This window comes from Phalaenopsis equestris, unplaced genomic scaffold (genome assembly GCF_001263595.1).
Source record: "Phalaenopsis equestris unplaced genomic scaffold, ASM126359v1 Scaffold000002, whole genome shotgun sequence".
Classification (NCBI taxonomy): Eukaryota; Viridiplantae; Streptophyta; class Magnoliopsida; order Asparagales; family Orchidaceae; genus Phalaenopsis; species Phalaenopsis equestris.
In genome coordinates this window covers 54,857,101-54,881,210 of record NW_018164444.1, presented here as the reverse complement: position 1 = coordinate 54,881,210, position 24,110 = coordinate 54,857,101, and the positions used below count along the sequence as shown (strand labels likewise).

At 38.3% G+C, this 24,110-nt stretch overlaps 2 protein-coding genes across 3 annotated transcripts in view; one reads left to right on the top strand and one right to left on the bottom strand.

Annotated features, from left to right (window-relative positions):
- Positions 1-4,686, top strand: part of LOC110039581 (BTB/POZ domain-containing protein At1g03010-like) — a 5,060-nt gene extending 374 nt beyond the window's left edge. Inside the window, 4 exon segments of the mRNA XM_020744701.1 lie at positions 1,719-1,785; positions 1,856-3,037; positions 3,621-3,749; positions 3,752-4,686. Of these exon segments, the coding sequence (XP_020600360.1) occupies positions 1,719-1,785; positions 1,856-3,037; positions 3,621-3,749; positions 3,752-4,189 (1,816 nt within the window). The 3' untranslated portion in view covers positions 4,190-4,686.
- Positions 4,687-6,041: 1,355 nt separating this feature from the next.
- Positions 6,042-23,388, bottom strand: LOC110035250 (probable GTP-binding protein OBGC1, chloroplastic). Of its 2 annotated transcripts, XM_020739485.1 has the most exons (8): positions 22,341-23,388; positions 19,604-19,877; positions 19,075-19,363; positions 18,068-18,230; positions 17,057-17,165; positions 16,782-16,891; positions 6,783-6,856; positions 6,042-6,642 (listed from the first exon to the last, which is right to left on the bottom strand). In XM_020739485.1, the coding sequence occupies exons 1-6, from the start codon at positions 23,276-23,278 to the stop codon at positions 16,832-16,834; spliced, it is 1,833 nt and encodes a 610-aa protein (XP_020595144.1). In that variant the 5' UTR covers positions 23,279-23,388; the 3' UTR covers positions 6,042-6,642; positions 6,783-6,856; positions 16,782-16,831. The 2 variants fall into 2 exon arrangements, with proteins under 2 accessions (XP_020595144.1, XP_020595151.1); XM_020739492.1 differs by lacking the exon at positions 6,042-6,642 and having other exon boundaries at positions 6,782-6,856.
- Between the last annotated feature and the right edge of the window lie 722 nt (positions 23,389-24,110).

Below are 24,110 nucleotides of genomic sequence, written 5' to 3'. Positions count from 1 at the left end.
ATATATATATATATATATATATATATTATCATGAGACAATTGGTAATTATGTAAATACATAGGAATTGGGTGTTATGCATGTAAATGTCCCTTTCTTCAAATAAAAAGTACAAAAATATTATATAATTAAAATATGAATTAGCAAAAATTGTAGTGCTAAATGAAGAATTAAGATGCCAATTAAAGATTTTATGCTGATCTAGCAATTCTAGCAGTCCTTAATTGTACTATTACAAATTATGAAAATATTTAACCAAACATTTAGGAATTAAATAGCGATTAGGATGCTAATCTAAATTTGTAGGGGATCATTTGACCTCTGGTAATTAATAATAAATTAATTAGAGAACACAGTAATAGATCTTATTAGTTAGCGATTGATTAATAGTTAGATCTCAGTTGGAAAATGATTAATTATGATTTAAACCTTTTATGTTATAGTAGCTTTCTTGTTTAGACTTGGGATTTCTAACTAAGGGGCAATTTACATGCAAACCACTCAATTCTTACGTATTTACATATCAATCATCTGAACTTGTTAAATTTATTGTGTTAGACATACAACAACAACGACAACAACAACAAAAACAATAAACCTTTATCCCACTAAATAGGGCCGGCCGGCTACATGAATTTTTTTTCTCCTTTGTCTTCTATTGAATGTCATATTTTCATTTAATTCTAATAAATTAAAAGATCATTTTTTATACAATATGCCCAAGTTTTTCTAGTTCTACCTCTGCCTTTCTTAACATAAGTCGAATCTAAAACATCTACTCTCCTAACCGGATCACCAAATGGTGAACGTTTAATGAGACCAAACCATCTATGACGGCTCTCTCTAATTTTGTCCTCCACAAGAGCTATATCAACCCTATCACGGATATATTCATTTTGCATTGTCTCCAAATGTAAAGCCACTCATTCACCTAAGCATTCTCACCTCACCAATACTTAATTTTATGCTTCGCTTTTAAAGGCCAACATTCTACAACATAGAGCATTGCAAGTCTCACATCCTATCTTATAAAATTTTGCTTTCAGCCAAAGCGGTACTTTTCTATCACACCAAGCCCGAAGCATACCTCCACTTCAACCAACCATCACTTTGAACAAGAGACCCAAAATATCTAAAGCATTCACACCTTCTAATAATTTGATCACCCATAATTACAACTCTGTCATTAGAATTACCACTACTACTAAAATTATATTTCATGAATTCAGTTTTCGTTACACTCAAACGAAGGCCTTTAAACTCCAATGTAAACCTCCATAATTCAAATTTTCCTGAACTATTTCTCTAGTCTTATCCACAAGAAGGATATCATCAGCGAAAAGCATACACCAAGATACATCCTCCTGTAAGTGTCTAGTAAAAGCATCCATAAACTTGTGTTAGACATATAAATATAAAAAAAAAATGTATATTACAACTCAAACTTAAAACATTAACCTCCTCTTGAGCTAGTGAGAGTAATGACTATTAAAAAGTAATAATCATACCTTTAAGTAAAACTTAACATTAGATAATCATTTTTTTAGTAAAACCTACCACTCATTTAAGTAAAACTTAACATTAGATTTAACTCAAGGTGCCGACTAATTTAGTTGGTAGACTTTCAAGTGGGCTAAAAACAAATTATGTGACTTAACTACTTCATTAATCAAATATACATATATAACTGACCCCAGCCATATTATAAATGTTCTACCAGGCCCCTCACAGAGTTTGCCAGTGATCTCACCATTGAAATCGGTACATCATCCTTCCCACTCCATAAGGTTAGCTCCTCCAGCTCTAAGAACACCAAACCTCATTGCCATCTAATTCACAGTTCACAATTCTTCACAGTTTCCACTGGTTTCTCGTAGCGGAAAGATTCGAAAACTCCTATCAGAATCTGCAGATCCAAAGCCGATACGAATACATTTTCAGCAAATTCCCGGTGGCGCTGAAGCATTCGAGCTAGCCGCAAAATTCTGTTATGGAATCAGCATAGAAATCACACTTGAAAATGTCGCCATGCTTCGCTGCGCAGCTCACTATCTCCAAATGACTGAAGAATTCTCCGAAAGGAACTTGGAGCTTCGCACAGAGCTCTATATCAAGGAGTCAGTCATCACGAGCATCAGAAACTCGATAACCGTTCTCCGGCATTGTGAAACCCTCCTTCCGGTGGCTGAGGAGATCAATTTGGTGGGCAGAATCATCGCCTGCATCACATCAAATGTCTGCAAGGAACAGCTGAGCTCAGGACTATTGAAGCTTGATCAAAGCCTTCATGTAAAGAAAATGGCAGCAGAGACTGAGCAGGCTTCAGAGTGGTGGGGAAAGTCATTGGCTGTTCTAAACTTGGATTTCTTTCAGCGAGTAATGTCTGCAATCAAGTCAAAAGGACTGAAACAAGACACAGTTAGTAAGATATTGATCAATTATGCACATAGTTCTCTGAATGGGCTCATCCTAAAGGATAACAGAAGTTCGTCAGATTCTGAAGCTCGGAAGAAGAGTAGGATCATGGTTGAGGCGATTGTTGGCCTGCTCCCAACTCAGTCCAGGAAGAGTCCAGTTCCCATGTCTTTCCTCTCTGGTCTGCTGAAGACTGCAGTAATGGCTTCAGCTTCTCCAGTTTCTAAGGCAGACTTGGAGAGGAGAATTGGGCTGCAGCTTGATCAAGCTATACTTGAAGATATTTTGATTCCTGCAAACTCTAATGGAGATGGAAATAACCAGTTGTATGATACTGATTCTGTGATGAGGATATTTTCAATCTTCTTGAATTTGGAAGGGGAGGAGGAGGAAGAAGAGGTTCATTTCAGGGAGAGAGATGGAAGCTATGAATATGATAGTCCTAGATCTCCCAAGCATAGCTTGCTACTTAGAATTTCTAAATTGATGGATAGCTATCTTGCAGAGGTCTCCCTCGATATAAACTTGAATGCGTCGAAGTTTATTTCTCTTGCAGAGCTGCTTCCTGCTCATGCTAGATTGGTTACCGATGGACTTTACAGAGCTGTGGATATCTTCCTGAAGGTAAAACATACTATGTGATTGTGGTTCTTTGACTTGCAAATTGGTTTTCCACACAAGTTAGAATTAGCTTTTTCCTGCCGTTTAGGTTCATAAATCTTTAGGAATTATACATAATGTCAATAGGACTAGAGAGTTCTTTTTTTAAGTAGAAGGAAGTCTTCTTCTTTCAATAATTTTGTATTAGAGAAAAGTGCCAAAATGGTCATCTGATCTTTGGTGGGAGTCATTTTAATTATAGTCTATAGAAGTGTCAATTTAGTCTCCATACTCTTTTAAAGGTGTCTAAAATAGTCCTCTTTAGAGACTATTTCAGCCCATATTAAAAAAATTTGAGGACAAATTTGACACTTACAAACTTTGGGACTAAAATGGCCCCATGCAAATAATCAGGGGACTATTTCGGTACTCCACTCTTTTTTTATTGATCATTGTTTCTCTTCTGAAACTCCAATGATCAATTTGTTCATGTTGAACGAATAAGCTCTATCTGAAGTGCCATTGCTAAACTAAAATATCAGAAAAATATCCTCAAAAGATTGCACAAATCAATATAGATCACAAGATAAAAGCTCAAAAATCTTAGGTTCATCAAAACATCAAGGAATCCGAGAGATACCGGCTCTGCAAGGCGATCGACTGCCAGAAACTTTCTCAAGAGGCTTGCAGCCATGCTGCTCAGAATGAACGACTGCCAATCCAAATGGCGGGACCAGCCGCCTGCCAATCCAAATGGCGGTACAAGTCCTCTACTTCGAGCAAATAAGGCTTCGAAATGCCATGAATGGAAGTCATGATAACCTCTTCTTTGGACCTGTAAACAGCAAATTTCCCCACAGATCAGGAAGTGGAGTAGGAAGCGGAGCGATATCGCCGAGAGACAACTATGCTTCAGTGAGAAGAGAGAATAGGGAACTGAAGCTTGAGGTTGCCAGAATGAGAATGAGACTTACAGACTTGGAGAAGGACCATGTCTCAATGAAACAGGAGCTGGTTAGAGCAAATCCAGCCAACAAAATATTGAGATCTTTTGCTAAGAAGCTGAACAAGCTGAATTCATTGTTCAGGTTGAGTGCTATTAGACCACTAAATCCAAAGACTACTCACGATGCCAGATTGCTTCTTCATAAAAGGCGCCGACATTCCATCTCCTGAGCTTCCAAGGATTGTTTGAAGTAACAGCAGGTGTGTGACCATATTATTTTTTATTTTGTTTTTGGTTTGTGAATTAGATGGATCTGATTCAGTGGTTTGTTTGTAAATGAGAAGCTTTATTTGGTCTTTTAAATGGGAATTAATGTGCATATCAATTGCCCTTTGAGAAAGATGTAAATGATGAATCTATATGAAATAATGGATTTCGTTGATTGTTTTCATTGCAATATTAGACTTACTTAGAGTTGACTGAATATGAAGGCTCAAGTATTGATGGTAAGAATTTATCTAACAATAATCAAAATTTGCACAACAAGAAACGTGAGTCAAACAAATACCCTAATTTCTTGTTCCGCTTAAACTGTTTGAACCTTATCCGCTTGAATCAGAGTTGGTTAAGAGTTCTTAGGGCTGTATGGTTTGCTGAAAAATGAATAAAGCAAAAAAGGAATGCAATGTATTTGGAATATTTTAAAATTATTTGGCCGTGTAAAATAAATGTAGGACTTTATATTTTTAAGTTTGGTTTGAAGAAAAATAAAATCAATATAAAAAAAATAAAATCAATAAAAAATATGTTTATCGCTGCTGCCGCCGCTGCTCAGTTGGTGGATGTCGGGGCCAGCTATCAACTGAACAGCGACGGTAGCCGACATGCGGTAGCCAACGTACGGTAGCCAGTGGCGACCACCAGTAGAAGCTAGTAGACCACAACAGATAAGTGACAGCGGCCGGCAAGTGAAGACCGGCTAAAACAGGCGGAAATGATGAGCCATTGATAAGCTGTGGTTGGTGGGCAGTAATTAGCGGGCAATGACAGTGGCAGGCCAGCGGTACGGTGGCTGATGACGACAGCAGCCAACATTTCACACTAGCGGTGTATTTAAAACTCCTCTAAATTCAATGAATTCCAAATGCTTAAATTGAACTAAAGAATGAGTTCCAAATATACTGAAATTTTATACTGCATTTATTTTTCTTCCAACCAAACACAGATTTTTAAAACCTCTAAATTCCTTTTCTTCCAACCAAACACAGGTTTCTAAAATCTCTACATTCCTTTTACAGTGCACTCCTAATTCTGTCAACCAAACAGCACAATTTTTTAATCAAACCAAACATCCTAGCATCCAATTCCTAGTTCAAATTGAACCAGTTCATCCAATTTAAAATTCAAAACACTGCCACTTAATTCTCTGTTTTATTTAACTGTGTTTTACTTAGAAAAATAAATACTTACATGGTATTTCCACCTGCGAGTGATCTGAATTCCCTAAGATTTGGCTTTTTTCCATGTTAACATTTTTACAGGAAAATTGTGATTTATATATGAAGCATTTAAAAAGTATAAATTTATACGTGCACATTTTCTATGACTAGAGTATATTTAACGTTTATGAATCAAAAATATTTTTTGTGACTGAAATATTATTTTACTTGGCAACAATAAAGACAACGATGGACCAAGTAAAGATATAATATTCTTTCAGGACCAACTTTTTAAGGAACCTAGTTTACAGAAAGAGCATTAAAACACAGCTGCATAAGAATCAAGCTTAGAATAAATACATGCGACATATACACAAATTTTGTAGGAAAAACAGCAATGTACATAACTTTTAATTGATCTTAGCTAGAACAAGACCACAACATATAATAAAACTACTGTTCCACAAAAACATTTTATTTTTGGGATATTTAAATACATACCACACTATTTTATTAATTTATACATATACCATTGAAACTTTGATATTTATTTATACAATAAATTAATGTCATAATCACATCAAATGCACAAAAAGATAAATTACCCTTTAAAAGATGAATATTAATGATATTTTTAGGTGATGTTAATGATTTAGGTGTTATATAAATAAATATTAAAACTTAGGTGTTAGATATATAAATATATCAGAGTTGTGTTGTATGTATACAAATCCCGCTTTATTTGTATGGAAATTTACATATGTAGCACCAAATTCTTGTGCATTTACGTACCTCGCACCAAGACTTGGATTTTTACAAACACAGCGCCATACCTATGTATGAAAATATGGATTTCACTGTTGAAAAGTGTGATGAAAGGTCTAAGTTGGGTGTTGTGTTTGTAAAAATGAAAGTTTTGGTGTGAGATTCGTAACTGCATAAGAATTGGGTGCTATGTAAGTAAATTCCCCTTATTTTTATAAAAACATGAAAGAAATATCACCATAATAGACACAGATGATTACCAAATTAAAAATAAAATAATAATAATAATATATGGAACTTCTAAATGCAGCAGAGATTGAGGCTAACCTCATTTCGTACAAATCAAAACATTACAGGATCTATAAGTATCGAATGTAATTCTACCAGCAATAACTGTAGCAGCACATCCATCCTCCAACACAGTTCACTGATAGGCCAGCCAAAACTCAGAACTCATTTTCTTCTTCTTTTTTTCAGTCCTGAAAAATTAAGCAAAATAGAACCTTGGCATCTTCTTCAATTTCTTTTTTTTTTCTAACTTATAATAAGAAAAGAACTAAGAGCATTGGTAATAATAATAAACAATTATAATAAATAAATAAAGACTCTCCGGCCTCACCTTGTGAAACAGGAGCTTAAAAGAGCTAAGCTTGAGCATCTTTCTAGATTTCGTATGGCTTCACTAACTTCTAGCTGTTTTAAATATCAGGTAATTCGAGTTAATACTGACATCGCAAAAATGCCTTAAGATCACATATTCAATATTATATAAGCTTAATAATGTAAGGATTCAAGAAAAGTAAAATCAACTATAAATGGTTGTTGGAAATGGTTATCTGTGTCAGATCGTGAATGTTATAAAAATGGCTACAGTATACCTCACTCGTCACCATGTAATATCCTACATGTTCAAAAAGATATTTAATGGGAAAAAATCAACAAAACAAATTTTGGAATGAACTTTCATTGAGAAAAGGAGCTGCACACAAAATTATAAAAGACAAGCATAAATATTGGAATGAACAACATTTAAAATGATTGGAGCCCATGTGTAAAACTGTAAATTTACACTTCCATATAAGGGTGTAAATGCGTCAAGCCAAGTTCAAACCAACCCCAACTTGAGCTTAATCGAGTTCGAGCCCGAACTCGAGCTTAACTCTACGAGTAGAAGTCAAGCACAAGAGCCAGATTATTTACTATGAAAAAGAAAATAATTTTGATTCAAGTAATTATTATAATAAAATGAAAAAAAAATTCAACAATGATAGAAATAATAAGAAATTACATACAATAAGCAAATAAAATATATTTTATAAACATTTTAATAACTTCTAATTAAACCATTAAATTTTAATGTATCTGTTAGACCGGTGCCTACGACGCTGTCCGTCTTATACTCCACTATGTCGGCGCAAAGCTCGCCAAAAATTTTGAAAACTTGTGCTAAGTGCAAGGCTAAAAGGGCAATTGAAAGATTTGTTAGTCATTATCATGGAAATAAAAGGGCTTAATATGTTTAGGCTTAGGTTATGAGTGTACACGATTGTCTTAAATCTAGGGATAGGGTTTAGTAAGGATTGTCTACCTCTCGAATTGTAGATGTTTATCCTTTATGTATTTAGGTTGTGTTAATTTTTTTTTTCTCTTTTTTTTTTTTTTTTGAAGTAATAAATTTTGCATTAAAGAAAACAAAAAAGTTACAAAATTAGCAAAAAAAAAAAAAACAAAAAACAAAACAAAAACAAAAAAACTATGCCCCTTGGGCATTTTACAAGATGACACTATCCTCTTGTAGAAGACAAAAAAAGGATCGTGAGCATTGACATGATGCAAAAGGAAAATCACCATCCAAAGCCTTTTTTGCACAAATCTAGGTTGATGTGTTGATTTCTCCGTTGGTAATGTTGGAACAAAACTTTCTTAAATTCAAGCAAGGAACCAATATTTGGATTGTTGGGAGCGTTGTGCTGCCAAATTTTCTTGTCCATGACACACCTAAAGTTTGTCCATAACATTGAAATTGCCCCCCTCGATGATAATCCCCTTGCACTCAGTCATCCAATCTTCAATGACCTTGTGGAGAGATAAAACCACAATATTTTCTACCTATGTGCTGTCCCAAGACAAAAGTTTATGGTCCAAGCCACAATCAATTGTCCCCGAATGATGATTCCAACAACCACAATGTTGGAGGAGAGAAAAGTTCCATCGACATTCACCTTGATATCCAACTCGGAAGGGGAGGGGGAGGGGGCGTAGGGTGTATTAACGGTCGAAGCTGCTGGTTGTAAAATATTGTGTTTGTCCTAATCTTTGTACTCTTTCCCATCAAATTGGTATCAAATCATTCTAATCCATTGTTCCGCTAGAAATCTTTCTTGTTCGCATTTGAGATCGCAGCTCCACCTCATATAGTTCTTAAATCGTCTTTGCATTGCTTTCGTGACAAAACTTCATGATACAATAATGATTCGCGCCAGTTGAGAAACCAACATGAGATTGCGGGTCTCATTTGTGATGAAACCTCGAGATACAGTCATGATTCGAGCTAGTTAGAAAACCAATGATGAGATCACAAGTCACCTTTGTGATCGAACCTTCTGATAAAATCGCGATTTGAGCTAGCTAGGAAGCCCTACAATGCTGCCCTCGTGACCTAACCTTGCGATACAATCGTGATTCGATCTAGTTTGAAAGCCCGATGGTGTCACCCTCGTGACCGAATGATATTTGGGGTTAACCCAAACCAGGATAAAAAAAAAACTAATATTATTATTGAACACAAATAGACGATTACAATCAAACACTCTTGAAAGGAAAATACAACAACAGATAAACAAACTCAACCAAAGCATATTCCAAGAGTGGTGACAAGTGAAGGAGATTGAGAGTTGATCGTTGGGTGAGATGGGAATGGCAGAAGGGTGGAGGGGTTGAAGTTAGGATGGTTGCAGGGATAAGAAAGCGGTGGATAGGTTGCGGCGGGGAAAGGAAAAGGGGATGGTTGGATTGCGACAACAGTAAGAACCAACTACTGGAGTTGCAGTAGGGATAGAGTCAATGGCCATTAGATGGTGACAAGGAGGGGAAAGGAGAGTGCCAGTCGGAGGCAAGGAGGACACTGGGGGCTATGGACTAAGGTGGGGAGGTTGCAAGTGGCCGAAACAACAATTAGGTGGCAGGAAAGTGATTCGGGGCAGTTGGTTGCTAGAAGGGAGAAGGTGAGGGATGGCAGCAAGGTGGAAGGAGGCTAAGTGGTGGGCAGCTGCAGAAAAACAACGGGATTGTTTTTTTGGGTAGCTACAGCGAATATGATGACGGCAGCAGCAGAGGAAAGGTTGTTGAAGACTGAGAAGGTCAGGGATAATCACCATCTTGAACGAGATATAACTGAAACACCAATTATCGTTGGATAAAGCCCTAAAAGGAAAAACCTAGACACAAACAGTTGTTCTGACAGAAAACAAAAAGAAAAAACCGCCCATGGACTCGAAAACAACATAATTATATACCTAGGGTAAGAAAGAGTGGACTCTGCTCCAAATACGACGGAAGCTCATGCCTAGAAAGAGCGGTCCCTCCTTTGCCTGGATCGAACCAGTCCAGGGCAAAGATCGCGACCTTCTTCGCGTCTCAGACGTGGATGCCCCATGTCAGTTTCCCGATGTTGGGCAAGCTTCGACCTCATTCGTCGAAGCTCTTATCTGAAAGTTGAAGGCGATGGAGTTGATGTGACCTCCAATGATTGAAAGATTTTTTACCATGGCCTAAGAAGCACATGAATCCCACTGACAACTGCACTATCCCACAAAACACCTCCACTTGGAAGCATACATCCATATCAGTCCAACCTTCTGGGGGTACATTACTGAACTGAACTGAGACTTCATGTCACATATATTATATTGAATCCTCCCAAAATAGCCCAAGGTTAGCTCAACCTGATTTAAAGTGAGAGTAATCTAAACCTCCCCAAATAGTGGGGGTCATGGCGGTACGGTATAGATCATGATGTCTTGAAATTCTCTATATAGTGATTGCTCCGTATCTAGAATCGGCGCCTCAGTTCTGTCATCCTCTATCGTCACCAAATTTGATCCCACTCACACTTCTCTGCTAGCAAGGGCACCTATGATCTCGGATTTGACATAAAATAGAAGGATGATGCGCTTTCCATCAGGTGATGGAGCAGATGTTTATGTATCCATCATGTTGAGTCTTGCGATCAAAATGCCAGTTTCCCCAACAAGATGTGGCAGGCATTCATGAGCACCAAGTCGCACCATACCTAATCCTACAGCTAGTTCCCGATCGAAAATTGTATAAGGCACTTTCTGTCAATGTTGACTCTATTTTCTTCTTCAGCTACATCAGGAAATAGAACTGAGAATACCTCCAAGTCATGAGACTCAATTTATCCAAAATCTGCGTAGATGTCACATTCTTATTGCTCTCTTTATTGATGATAAGACTACATACATTTCTCTTCAGGAAGCAAAGGGTATAAAATATATCATGATAAAGCCACCGTTGATCCCACATAGCCTCAATATGTAAGACCCGTTAAACTACAAGCCTCTCGTCCTCAACCAGTGAATTTGGTACTCGCCCTTTTCTTCAACTACCTCTTCATTGCCAACTCCTTCCACTGCAACTTGCTCGGTAAAGGACACAACTCGGCTTGTCAGGCAACTGGAAGCGATGTATTCAAAATCATGGCATCTGAAACATTTCTTGGCTGAGAGTACTAGGGGTGTTGTTCTTCTCAGGCTTCATCTCACTCTGGGCAGTTTTATAACTCTCCTGATCAAACTTCTCAACTATCTTAGGTGTGCTCCTACTGATATCTCCAACTGTGGGTGGTTGTCTGAATGGTGGTGGGTGTCTGCTCTACTTCTGCTGACTCTCCACCTTCAGTGCTAAGGTTTGGGCATCACTCAAAGACCAGTAATGTTGTAGTTGAATCAAGTTGTCGATAATGGGTTTCATGTCTCTCAAGTACCTGACTATTATATGTTATTTTTGGCTCCATCATATCAAATTTAAGCTTAAGCTTCATAAACTCTGATGAGTACTCTTCCACTGATAGGTGACAATAATGCAGGTGGAGTCTCAAGAAAAGATCCTCACAATAGTGTGAGGGTAGGTACTATCATTGCAGCTCTATCTTCATCATATCAGATAGTTATCTTGCTACGTCTGTCTCTATTTCTCTCCCTCTTCAAGTTTTCTACAACAACGAAGTGCTTCTTTAGCTTAAAAGCAGCAAGCTTCACTTTTCGAACATCTGGCACATCCTTGTATTAAAAAATCCTCTCGATGGTATGCCACTACTCTATGAAGTCAACGGGATTCATTCTCCCCCGAAATTTGGTATGTCCACTTTCACTCGTGAGTCTTTGTATCCTTCAATAGGCAATTAATCTCTCGGTCTACTCTGATATTGTATCCCAAAGTGTCGCAGCATGTCTTCTTCTGCATTGGAATCATCCTTACGGAATGGATTTAAATGTTACACTCTATTCATCAGATCTCGCTACCACTACCAGTCTACCACGCTTGACAGTGAACTCTCCCTGGGACCTTTCCTCAATATTAGCGAGTCGTTTTAGCACTCGACAAAGTTCTCACTGCATTTCTTCTATGGTAAACTTTTGATAAATGTCTGGCAATTGCATACTCTACGGCATGATTAGGGTTTAGGGTCGAAGGAGTGAAAGGGTGTGTGGAGGTGATGTAGAGCGGGAAATAAAATTTACAAGTGGCTGGTTTGGAAAAATCGATAAAGGGAAAGGGTGTTGGGTAGAGATAGGGTTGGGTATTGGTAGATGTCAAAACCCTAGGATAGGATTAGTGTTAAGCTAGTTTTGATACCAAATGATACCAGAGTTAACCTAATCCACGATAAGAAAAGCAAATATTATTATTGAAAATATATACACGGTTACAACGAAACACTCTTGAAAGGGAAACTCAAACAAACTCAACAAAATTGTATCCCCATAGTGGTAACCGGTGAAGGAGATTGGGAGTTGGCCATTGGGTGCGATGGGAACACCAGGAGGGAGGTGCGGCTGATGGTAGGATGGTTGCAGAGAGGAGGAAGCGGCAGTGGTTGGGTTGCAATATAGAAGGGGAACGGGGCGGCTAGAGTAATAACTGGTCGTTGGAGTTGTGGTAGGGATAAAGCCAGTGGCCCCACTAGAAGGATTGCAGGGAGGGGAAAGGAGAGTATTGACTGGCGACAGGGAGAATGCTAATGGCTATGGATTAAGGTGGGGAGGTTGCGGGTGGCTAAGACAGCGATTAGGTGGCAAGGAAATAATTCGGGATGTTTGGTAGTTGGAAGGGCGGCAGTGAGGGATGGTAACAAGGTGAGAGGAGGCTAGGTGGTAAGCCGCTGCAGGAAAACAGTAAGAAGGTTGTTTTTTTCGGTTGGTTGCAGCAAATACAATGACAATGGTGGTGGAGGGAAGGTTGCAAAGAAGTGGAAAGGTCGAGGAACCTCCGACAAGATATAACTAGAGCACCACTCGTCATCGGATACAGCCCTAGAAAGAAAAACCTGGATGTCAGCGGCTGTCCTAACAGTAAACAAAAAGAAAAAACTGCCCTATAACACGAAAAAAATACTTATTAAAGAAGAGTGGACCCCACTATAAATATAAGGGAAGCCCATGCCTTAAAGGACCAGCTGGTCCCACCATTGCCTGGACAAAGCCGGTCTGGGGCAAAGATCGCGGCCTTTGTCATGCCTAAGGGGCATACGCCCAGCGTCACCGAACATCGCGAGATAGTCACGATTCTAGCTGTTGAGAAGCCAACGACGGGATCGCAACGTACAGGTGTTTCGCCTTCCTGATCAAAAACCATTATAAAATTGATGGCAACCAATAAAGCAGATGCTCTAGAGGAGAAATTAGAAGGAAAGGTGAGCAAAATCAAATTTGGAATTGAAGTGTTTCTCGTCCATGGAAGGGCAGTTCTAATCCATGGAGGGGAGATTCACGGCCCTCGAAGAAATGATGAAAAAGATCGCGGAGTTCCACACAAACCCGCCACAGCCTATCGTGGGATCGAGCGACGGTGTCTGATATGAGTAGCAAGAATCAGAAGGATTCATGCGGCATAAGGGCAGCTTCAATGCCTTAGGCAGATCTGGAGTCTTAGGATCAAGCTAAGAAATCAGGAGCATATTTGAGCAGCAGCATTTGAAGGGAATCGAGCAACATCTAGAAGATTATTAAGAGCTGCAGTAAGAAGAATGAAGTAGTGTACAATTTGAGGCTAGAGAAGATCAATTTGAATAAATTCAGCCTAGAACAGGGAACCACGTTGTGTGGGACCTCGGCCGAGGGCTGCATACAACCACGTCAATGCTTTTTGTTGTGGGAGTGTTCAGCGGCCTATGAGGACGGGCGAGCAAATTATGGATGAACCAGACTTATGGAAGAAAGGAAATCCATATGGGTCAATGAAAGGAACCCAAGCCCCGCTTCATGGGAGGAAGGAACTTTAGTCGAGAAAATTGGAGAGGAGACACACATAAGGAAGCTGAAGATGTCAATCTTTGAAGGAGATGATGTTTATGATTGAGCTTATCATGTGGAGAGATAGTTTATTATTAATGGGCTAACAAAGAAAGAAAAATTAAGGGCAACGGCCCTGTTTTCAAAAGGGAGTCTCTAGCATGGTATCAATGGAGAAAGCAAAATCAGTCAATCAAAATGTGGGAAGAATTCAATGACTGATGGTTAGAGTGTTTCAAAACCACGCGAAAAGGGAATTTATACGAACAATTTTTTGCATTTGTCTAAACAGAGTTTGTTATGGATTATAGAGAGAAATTTGAGATGATATTTGATCGTTTGAGAGAAATTTGAAAGTAGTATTGGAAGGAAGCTTCATGAAAGGTTGAGGCCAGAAATTCGAGCAACGCTTCATCTGTTGAGACTTTGAGGAATGAGGGAAACTATAGAATTAATGAGTTGATTGAAAATAAAAAAGTAATGAAATTGGCTAATAGGAGTATCACAAGTGGAGAGCTCTATAGAAATGCTACAACCATGGCGATAATAAAGACTTAAATAGTAGGGTTCCAGAGGGAGGCTCCACGGTACAGGAATAATAGGCCACAATCAGGCGTGACATTCAAATATCTTACAGAGACAAAAATTTAAGTGAAGTGAGCCAACGGAATATATTTTCGGTGTGGCGAAAGTTTGCCCCAGAACACTGTTGCAAGGTTTGAACCTGTACAGGTTCTCACAATGTGTGACGAGGGGGAAAGGGATGAAGAAACAAAGGAGGTTATGGTATAGGAGGAGGAACACCCTCACTTGGATGTAGTAGAAGTCACACTGAACTCGGTGGTGGGGTTAATACCAAACTACACTATGAAATTTCAGGGACAGATTGGAGAATAGGACGCATTGGTGTTGATAGATAGTGAGACCACCCACAACCTCATCTCTACTCAAGTAGGAAGCAATTGGGACTTGAGATGGTTGACACGGGAAGTTTTGGAGTAATCATGGGGATGGGACAGGATAAGAAAGTATGAGAGTTTGTAAATGGGTGCTCTTAACACTGGAAGGTATTCAAATGATAGAGGATTTTTTTTTCTTTGGTTTTAAGGAGCACTAATGTGATATTAGGTATGAAATGGCTACAGCCCTTACGGGAGACTAAGATGAATGAAACTCCTGAAAATGGAGTTCCAAGAGGGAGACAAGGTGATGATGCTTTCTGGTGCCTTAATTTGTGCAAGACTTTGATGACACTCAAGATCATGATTAGGGCAATATAAGATGCAGGGTTGGGAATCTCGATCGAGTTGCATAGAATAGAAGAGATACATGACATAGAGTTAGCAAAGGTTCTGGCACCAATCCAACAGCTCCAACAATAATTTGTATAAGTTTTACAATTGTCACACGGATTATCGCCTCAAAGAGAACACAAGCATACAATAACCCTGAGACCGAGGGTTTCTCCCTCCCATTAGTATGTGCCCATACCACTACCCGCAATGTTTCAAATCAACACTAACAGAACTGGTTCAAACTTCCAGTAGCATAGAAGGCGATCAAATTAAGGAGATGGAGATTAAGGTTCACGTAGACTTAAAATACCCGTTGACAACACCATGCAAAGATCCAAAAAACTACCCTTGTTATTCTTAGTGGAAGTGATTGAAGTGTATTAGGGATAATTTTGGGGAATAAAATATGAGGCTGGCAATAAAAGATGGCACGCTTTTGCATCTTACAAATGGTAAGCGGATGACTACAATGACAAAACATCTTAATATGGATTGGTTTCATAGTGTAAAGCATGTTTTCAAGTATGTTACAGAAAGAAGTCCTAAGTCTCACTGCAAGCATCGAGAGACTTTACTTGTATGGAACAACAAATATGCATGTGTTGAATTTGGAAGAATTTAAGCAAGGGACATGTTACAGCATCTATGGATAGGCCTAATATTAAATACAGTTGTTGATGTCATCCAAACAGTAGATCAATTAAAGTTTGTTCAGTGGGAGTGCCAAAGGGTGCTGCAATTGATTGAATATTGAGAGAGATTTTGCACAGCAAGAACATGATTGCACCAATCGACTATGGTTTATGCATTAGGCACTTTCTGGAAAAAGATAAGGATATGGAAGTTCTCTTGAAGCCACTTCAGTTAAAAGGGGTGAGCCAGGAACCGACGCATGGGAAAGAAGTGTTTATTAAAAGGAAATGATTGTCAGATTATGACGCCGCGTGGGAGGGATGTGACTTGATCCAACAAAATTAATCTCACTTCCACCTTGAGGAAAAAGTATCTTTTTGAGAGGGGAAAATGGTTAGACCACTGGTTACAGCGCCGTCCGCCTCGTGCTCCACTAAGTCGAACCTGAGCCAACTAAAGGATTTGAAAACATATGTAAAACGCGAGACTAAAAGGGCAATTTAGTCATTTGTTAGTTATTAATGTGGGGAATAATATGTTTAGGGTTATGTTATGTGTGATTGTTGTCTTGAATATCAGAGTTAAGGTTTTGGAAAGGACATCTACCTTTCGAATTATAGATATTTATCTTTTATGTATTCAGGATTGTATCATTTTGATTTGGTATCAGCGGAATAAAATCTATTATTTATGCTCTAAATCCTGCGGAAACTTGTCTCATTCCTATCAGTTTTTAAGTGCATTTCATATTAATATTTTATGAATGGCCAGCTCACATGTTAACAAGTCAAGTTGGGGTTGGCTCCAGTTTGGTTTATTGGCTCATCAAGTTTATTTCACGATCCATTTATAGATTTGAAATCAAACTATCTCATCAGTTATCTTGGCTCGGTAACGCCCCCTACTTCCATGTCAATGATATGGTTCAACCAATAGGTAGAAATAGCAACAAGTTATATGCTTGGTTCCTATATTGAATGTAAAGAGGGATTCACATGGATTTCGCGTGAATAAATTACCAAAAAAACTATAAATTTGATGCTTTCATACAATATTTAGAAGATCAACTTCATGCCCAGATTAATTTATATCCATCCATGCCAATTTTTAAACATAAATTGCTCACACCAAATAAAATAAGTGAATTTTCTTTATTACCATTGACATTCTGAACTAGCCAAGTTGTGGCCATCAAACAGATCCAGAAACTAAATTTTGGTGCCCAAAGCCGCTGTTTGTTCACTTCCATCATTCCAAACCATCTCCATCTAGCAGAAAAACAAATTTTTCAATCCAATTTGTATAAAACCAAAAATGATCAAGAATCTAATATTTTTGGAAGATTAGTATCTAGATTAGTTGTAAATAAATACTTAAAGCGCATATTCATAAGACAAACTCAGAAGCTGTAAAAACTAAGAATGACAATATACCTCACCCACAATTACAGTATCTCCTTCTCTTACCCCGCCTTTTCTCAAAGCTCTGTTCACACCACATGCCTCCAAAGCATGTTGGAACCTTCTAAGAGATTCATTATACCTAATCCATAAATTTGTGTCATTTATGAGTACGACAGTAGTGAATAAGAAAAGAGTGCAGGTTAAAAAGCCAGTAACCTCGCAAGCTATTCATATATTTCTGCATGAAATGTGAATAAAACTAATCCTGACATCAGAAAAGCTGAAAGAATTCTAGAACGAATTTGTTTCAGAAACTGGCTGAGCTCTCGATGAAACAGCCATATGCATATAAGCTACACCAAATTGAAAGATACATCATTTTCCAGTACCCAGCAAAAAACATAAAAATAGAAGGAAATAAAATTATCAGATTGAATTGTTGATATCAACTAATTTGCACTAAATAGAGGCTTTCCAAATTGTCTTAGCTAGATGCCTAAATCATAAGAAACCAAGCATCATTACTAAACATACTCAGAGGTTTGTAGCAGGCTACTTATTCCAACATGAACAATATCTGGGACAGAATGTAGCATTTAGTGTGGACATACTTTGGCTGCATTCAGATTACACCAAAAACCGAGAGAAAGTGTGGTATCAGGTGGCTCCAGAACAAAGTAAATTCATCAAAGTTTTAAGTCATGGCTAATACAGAAAATTATTTTTCATGAACTTTTTCAGATCATTCAGACACTTTAGCCAACCAAATAGACATTAATGTCCATACAAGGATTTCCTAAAGCCAACAAACTTGGTTGGAAATTGGTATACATGCGTGTTAATGTTTCACTAAAAAGGTTTTCTAGCATATTTGAGTAGCAAAACAAGAACTTATTAGAACAATTTCATGCCAAATTCATTCATGTGAAAGGAAATGACAGATCTCTTATTTATTAGAAAACGATCATATGAAAATAATCAGATTATGATCCGAAGCCAAGTTAGTGCTGATTAAGTTATGTGTAGAAGGAAAATGCATACCGCCAATTTGTCATCTGAACAAATCGTTCAATTCCAGCTCCAAATACACGCCATGTGTTTGAACTGCTTTCATGAAAGATTTCAAACTCACTCATAGAGACACTTCTTTGCTTTTCTATGGCATCAGCTACATGATTTAGATTTTCAGAGAGGGTCGACTCTACTGCAAACGAGTATAGAACCATAACCACCGAGTACACAAAAGTATGCAAGCAAAATGAAGTAAATAGCATCAACTTAATAATTTTGTTTAATAGACAAATTTGCTTTTCATAACAATCTAAACAAGGATATACCTATATAGCACAAATAAATTTAATAGACAAATAATTTTCATGGATACAAATAAAGTTCTAATTGAGAAAACAGCAAACTGAACATGATAATCCTAAAACGAAATTTAATTGGGAGAATGAACTAACAGATCAAAGAGAAAAGATAAAACCAATAAGTGAGGCAACAGTATGAGAATATTCTCACAAGTTTTCAACCACTGGTTATTGTTCGTTGATTAAATGGCAGGTATACTCGTGATGAAAGAGAGATTTATATACCATAGAGAATTCCACCAGCCAAGAGCCAAAGAACTCTATCATGCAATTCACTGAGAAATTAGAATTGGTGATCGATGAAGCAATGGTATAATTAAAATTTTACAATTAAAGCCTAAAAATATGATTCTGAAAATCAAATTTGCTTTATTCTTCACTAATTTCTATGAACTCCTCTTTTCTTTTAGTTAATTACTATTCATACTTCTGAAAAAAATAAATTAAAACATACAAAACAACACCTATTACCAGTACGGATTTTAAGCAAAATCACTCTCATCCCACAATATGTCAATTTTATGAGATGCTGCTTTGCAATTCAAGTTCTCAAATAATCTTGACTACCTAAGCAATGTGGAAAGATCTTTCTAAGGTTATAAACTAATAAAAAAAGCAGTGCACACAATCTACCCTTTCTTACTGAACAAAATGAAAAAAAAGAGAGAGGTGAATAACCTTCTACAGGCTTCTTAGCCATTTCCTTCAGTAGAAGCGCAGATGCTGCAGAAACAACATCCCTTGTTCCCTGCCTATGCATTGCACTGATGCACAAAGGCTCAATTCCACGGGTTTGAAGATATTCTTTAAATGAATCCCATTTCTCACATGCTTCTGGAAGATCCATTTTGTTAAATGCAACAATGTATGGCTTTTCCGACAGGCTTGGGCTAAATAATTCCAGTTCCAAACGAATTGCGTCAAACTCATAATCTGGCTGTTGACTGGAGCCATCAACAACATGCACCTATCAAGAAAATTTTGGCTAAAAAAAAGAAAAACTCAGTTTTATGCTGATATTAACAGATTATCAGCGTCATATATCCATCATCAAACATAAATTTGTGCCACATTTTGCATGAATCCAGGATAATTAAGCATATAATCTATAATAGATTATTTCTGCATTATGTAAAGTTGAGAGCCTCTAGCAATGATTAAATTTCAGTGCAGCATAGGAAAAATATTGATAATAGATATAGCATACCAGAACAGCGCATCTTTCAGCATGCCGTAAAAATTCATGCCCTAAACCAAAACCTCTATGTGCACCTTCAAGCAAACCTGGTAAATCTGCAACAACCATGGTTTCATCATAATCCATTGACACAACACCTAAATTTGGAAGCAATGTTGTGAAGGGATAATTAGCTATTGATGGCTGGGCAGCAGTTACAGCACTCAAAAGAGTGCTTTTCCCCGCATTTGGAGCACCTACTATACCAACATCAGCAACCAACTTCAACTCCAGATCCAACCACCTGTTGAAAAAGAAATATGATTCCAGTAATAAACAATATGCAGTAATCAAAAGAGTAAATTAAATGGAAGATTGCCACAAGTTAAGAGGATGTTATGCTTATCAAAAAATAAGTTTCAATGAAGTTGAATAGCACTATCATGTAAAAGTGGGGGTGTCAAATCAGGTTAGCAGGTCAGGTTTGGGTCTGACCCGAAATTAACCAGAAATGAAATTACTTAACAGAAAAATAACCCGAACATTAAACAGGTAAAAAAGTTCAACCCTAATCCGACCAAGCTTAAAACCTGCCAAGCCTAAATAAGACCCATAAAACCTGTTTAAAATAAGACATAACATCTATTTGGGGTGGAGGATCGATTTTGAGTCAATTTTACGTTAGCGGGTCGGTTTTAAGTCAGCGGGTCAGCCCAAACCCGACCTAAAAGATTAAACGGGTTAGGATTCCAAGCCCAAACCAAACCCAAATTTTATTTGAGTCAACCCGAATCCAGATTTTTCGAGTCGATTTCGGGTCAAGATGGCATGTAGGGTAGCTCCATGTAAAAGACAACTAAATCTGACACTCTCATCTCCATAAACACTACCGATTTGCCATAATGGGAATTTGATAAGGCGAGGCAATGAAGAACCAAACCTACGTGATTTAGGTTTTCAAGAATGTTTATGCAAGTAAATCAAAATGGCATGATGCATTGAAATGCTTTAGCTATAAAAGATTTAGAAGAAAAATTAGGACTCCATTTACTTGAAGGAAATATTCATATCCACTCAAGCTTAAATTGAATCCATTAGCTGGGGTTGTGACAATGAATTATCATCATCAGGCTTATCCTGGAGTCACTTTATGAAGCCTCCTCCATTAATATTGAGTATCACATAAAGCTGACTTTATCTTGCACAAGTACTTTAGCACAATTTTAAATCATATTACCTTATCTATTCTTTTTCATACCCAAAACTATAACATTATTCTATTTAATCATTATATCTGTGAATTTTCTGTCATCTGTTCCAAAATTTCATCTTAGCATTCTAAATTTTGTCAAATTACCACTCTGACTATCAAAAGTAGTTTTGTTGAAAAAAGATGAATCTTATGCTAATTCATCACATGCACAACAATATTAATATCATCGCCTCATAGCTGCCCACGCATCCATATAACAAAGCAATTATATCCATATAACAAAACAATTACATCCACAAGTTATTAGTCTCTCTCCTACTCATATTATCCTCCACCAATGTAAAAACATAACAAGCCACCAAAATTAAAATTTATAAATTCAAAAGTCCCCATCACCCTTATCACTCAATGGATATTTATTATAACCATTGACATACAGCATTATTTTCTAACCCACCACATTCTTAGTTGTGTTTTTGTTCTCCCATTCCTCCTCATCTTCAATCTCTATCATTAATAATTAATAAGAATATTGATTTCATGATAAAATAAAAACTATATTGACAATTACAACCTCAAGTACATCTTGAATAGTGCATTATTTAGGTAAAGAGAGTTTCATTAGGGTTATTCTATTTCTATTATTTTAAGGAAAAATCTAAACCTATTTATGCATGCCTAGCCAAAATTGAGACAATAAGTGTCTCACATTATGTGAGGCATAAGCCTTATATAGTATCCGATGAGGTGTAAGAAAGGCGTTGAAAAAAGTAATACTTGAAGGAAATAACAAGTCTAAGCCATTTCATAGCGGTGGTGAGTGTCTCAAACCCATGCCACAAACTTTGCTCTGCCGAGGTAGCACATTGTTTGCAATCTTCGGTGTAAGTCCCCTTATGTCGGGTTCGAGCACAGGCCTTGACAGGAGGGAGAGCCTTGATCCCACCATCAAGGTTTTCAAACTAAAAAAAAAACATGCCACAACCTTGCTTATGTTATTTCTATCCTCTTCACCATAGTGTTCTTGCTGTAAAGCCTAAGCCACAATCATCTCCTACTAGACATGTTTCATAGCCATTCTCTAACAGAACTAAATCGCTGTCACCTTTAACAGGGATTGCATTATGACTGTGACATACACTCTATCGTTACTAAGTCAATAATGCTCACAATACATAAGACTTAACTTGGCACCCTCAGCTTTACAATTTTTTCAACTGCCCACACTGTACTAAAGTCTCTCCAATTACTGGTGGCAATCAAATATCATACTAATTTTCTACAAACAAAAGGCATTGCTTGACTTATCAGTCCCCCTCCAATGGTTTTCATGTACATAAATCTTGTTAGTGAGCATCGCTCTATTTCTAACTTGATCGATGATGTGTGTGGTGTTATAAGTAGCCCATGCGATCGGGATTTACTCTCTCCACGACTCAAAGCTAGCACTCAACACTCATCATGGAGAGTTCAAGAATCATAAAGGAAATGATTGCAACAGATTTAAAATGCTGAGAGCACTAAAGAAAAACAAACAATATAAAATTAGCCTACATTTCAGGTCCAGCTTCGCCGTTCTCTGCAATCTTTGGGGTCTTCCTCGCCCCTGACTTGAATGAAGCATTGCCCCTCCCGCCCCTTCCCCCTGGCAAAAGCAATGCTCTTTGTCCAGGCTTCAACAGCTCCAACAACAACACCCCTTCCACAGCTCCTTTCCCAGATTCCTTAATTACAGTCCCTGGAGCCACCTTCACCACAACATCCTCCCCCTTCCCCCCCATCTGCTTCCTCCCCAGACCATGCCCGCCTCTCCCAGCCCTAAAGTGCACTTTTTTCCTAAAAGGAAGAAGGGAATTCATCGACCCATCAACCTCAACATAAACATCTCCTCCCTTACCTCCGTCCCCACCAGAAGGGCCGCCGTAGGGTACATATTTCTCTCTCCGAAACGCCACGACTCCGTTACCTCCATCCCCGGCCTTGACGTAAATCTTTGCTTGATCGAAGCAGCGCATAACCGCAGGTACACCCTTCTCCTTCACATCCTCCTCCTTCAACTCCTCGTCCAAATCTAGCTCATCCTCGTCGACCTCCTCCGAGTCAATTCCAAAAATGACCTCCTCATCATCATCCGATTCAAATCCATTGAACCCTTCTTCTCCTTCATATTCTTCACCAGCCTCTTCCCAAAAATCTGCCGGCTTAGAAGACTTTTTCAACCAGGAATCCACGGCCGGGACTACAGCTTCGCGGAGCTTGACGACTTCAAAGAATGAAGTGGAGACGTGCAGGGAAGATTCGAGTTGGAAGTCCTCCTTCGGTGGGAGGCGAGTGTAGGAAGTGGCCTCGCCGCCGGGGGAGTAAATGGCCGGGGGATATGGAAGAGGTGCAGCGGGTTTATTTTCGCGGGAGGATTTTCTAATGTTTCGGGACTTATGGCCGCGGCCAACGCTGAGAATGGGGAAGGAGAGCGCAACAGAGACACAGGCCATGGCCGCCGTGAGGATCGAAGAAGATGAAATAGGATACTGCTAGGATGGATATTCAATCACAACCCAGTGCCAAATCACAAAAGAGCTATATCAAAATGATGCTTACAAGATTTAGCATGACTTAAGAAGATGAGTTCACTTTAAGTTTGTGTCTTGAAAAATGACTTTGAGGCCAAGCAAATGAAAAATAATTCATATGCATCAGTTTTTGGGAGTCTTATGTATGGAAAACATTTACCCACGTAAGATATATGCAGTGCTGCGTACGATAGTCAATAGGAGGAAGCCACGTATGCATCGGCGGCCCCACATGAAAATAAATAATTTTTTTGTCGTGCGTGACCCGTTGACCCGACCAACTAGCGTAACTCGAATGTAACCGCGTTGTACCCATGTTATACCTCCCGCGGCCAGCCTCCAATAATGTGTGTCTAAACTAGTTGAAACTAAGTTGTAACCTTCTAGCAGTACCGCGCGTGTAACCTGAATGAAACTTCCATGTAACCTCGTCGTCGCGGGACAGTCTAGCGTACCCTTCGTGTAACTTGAATGTAACTGCAATAAAACAGACTTTTAACCCACAAGATCTGGAACCGTGAGGGTATCTCTCATGTAACCTCTTGTAACCCTCATGCAACCTCTTATAACCTTTTAACCCGTGGTAAAAATTAAAAAACAAACACAATAAGAAAATCCTATTCGAAAAATAGGGATTCGCGCGCCGCTAGGGTTACTTCATCGTCTTCTTTTTCAAGGTTAGGGTTTATAGTTTCGGATTGCTTTTGTGAGGGAAGAGTAAAATGGAAGATAAGGAGGCGACTACGAAGACCTT

Coding starts and splice junctions, on each gene's coding strand:
- LOC110035250 (XM_020739485.1), bottom strand. CDS start 23,278: ATGGCCTGTGTCTCTGTTGCGCTCTCCTTCCCCATTCTCAGCGTTGGC. Junction 19,364..19,603: donor CTGAAAGATGCGCTGTTCTG/GTATGCTATATC, acceptor TTTTCTTGATAG/GTGCATGTTGTTGATGGCTC. Junction 16,892..17,056: donor ATACTGTAATTGTGGGTGAG/GTATATTGTCAT, acceptor TTTTTCTGCTAG/ATGGAGATGGTTTGGAATGA.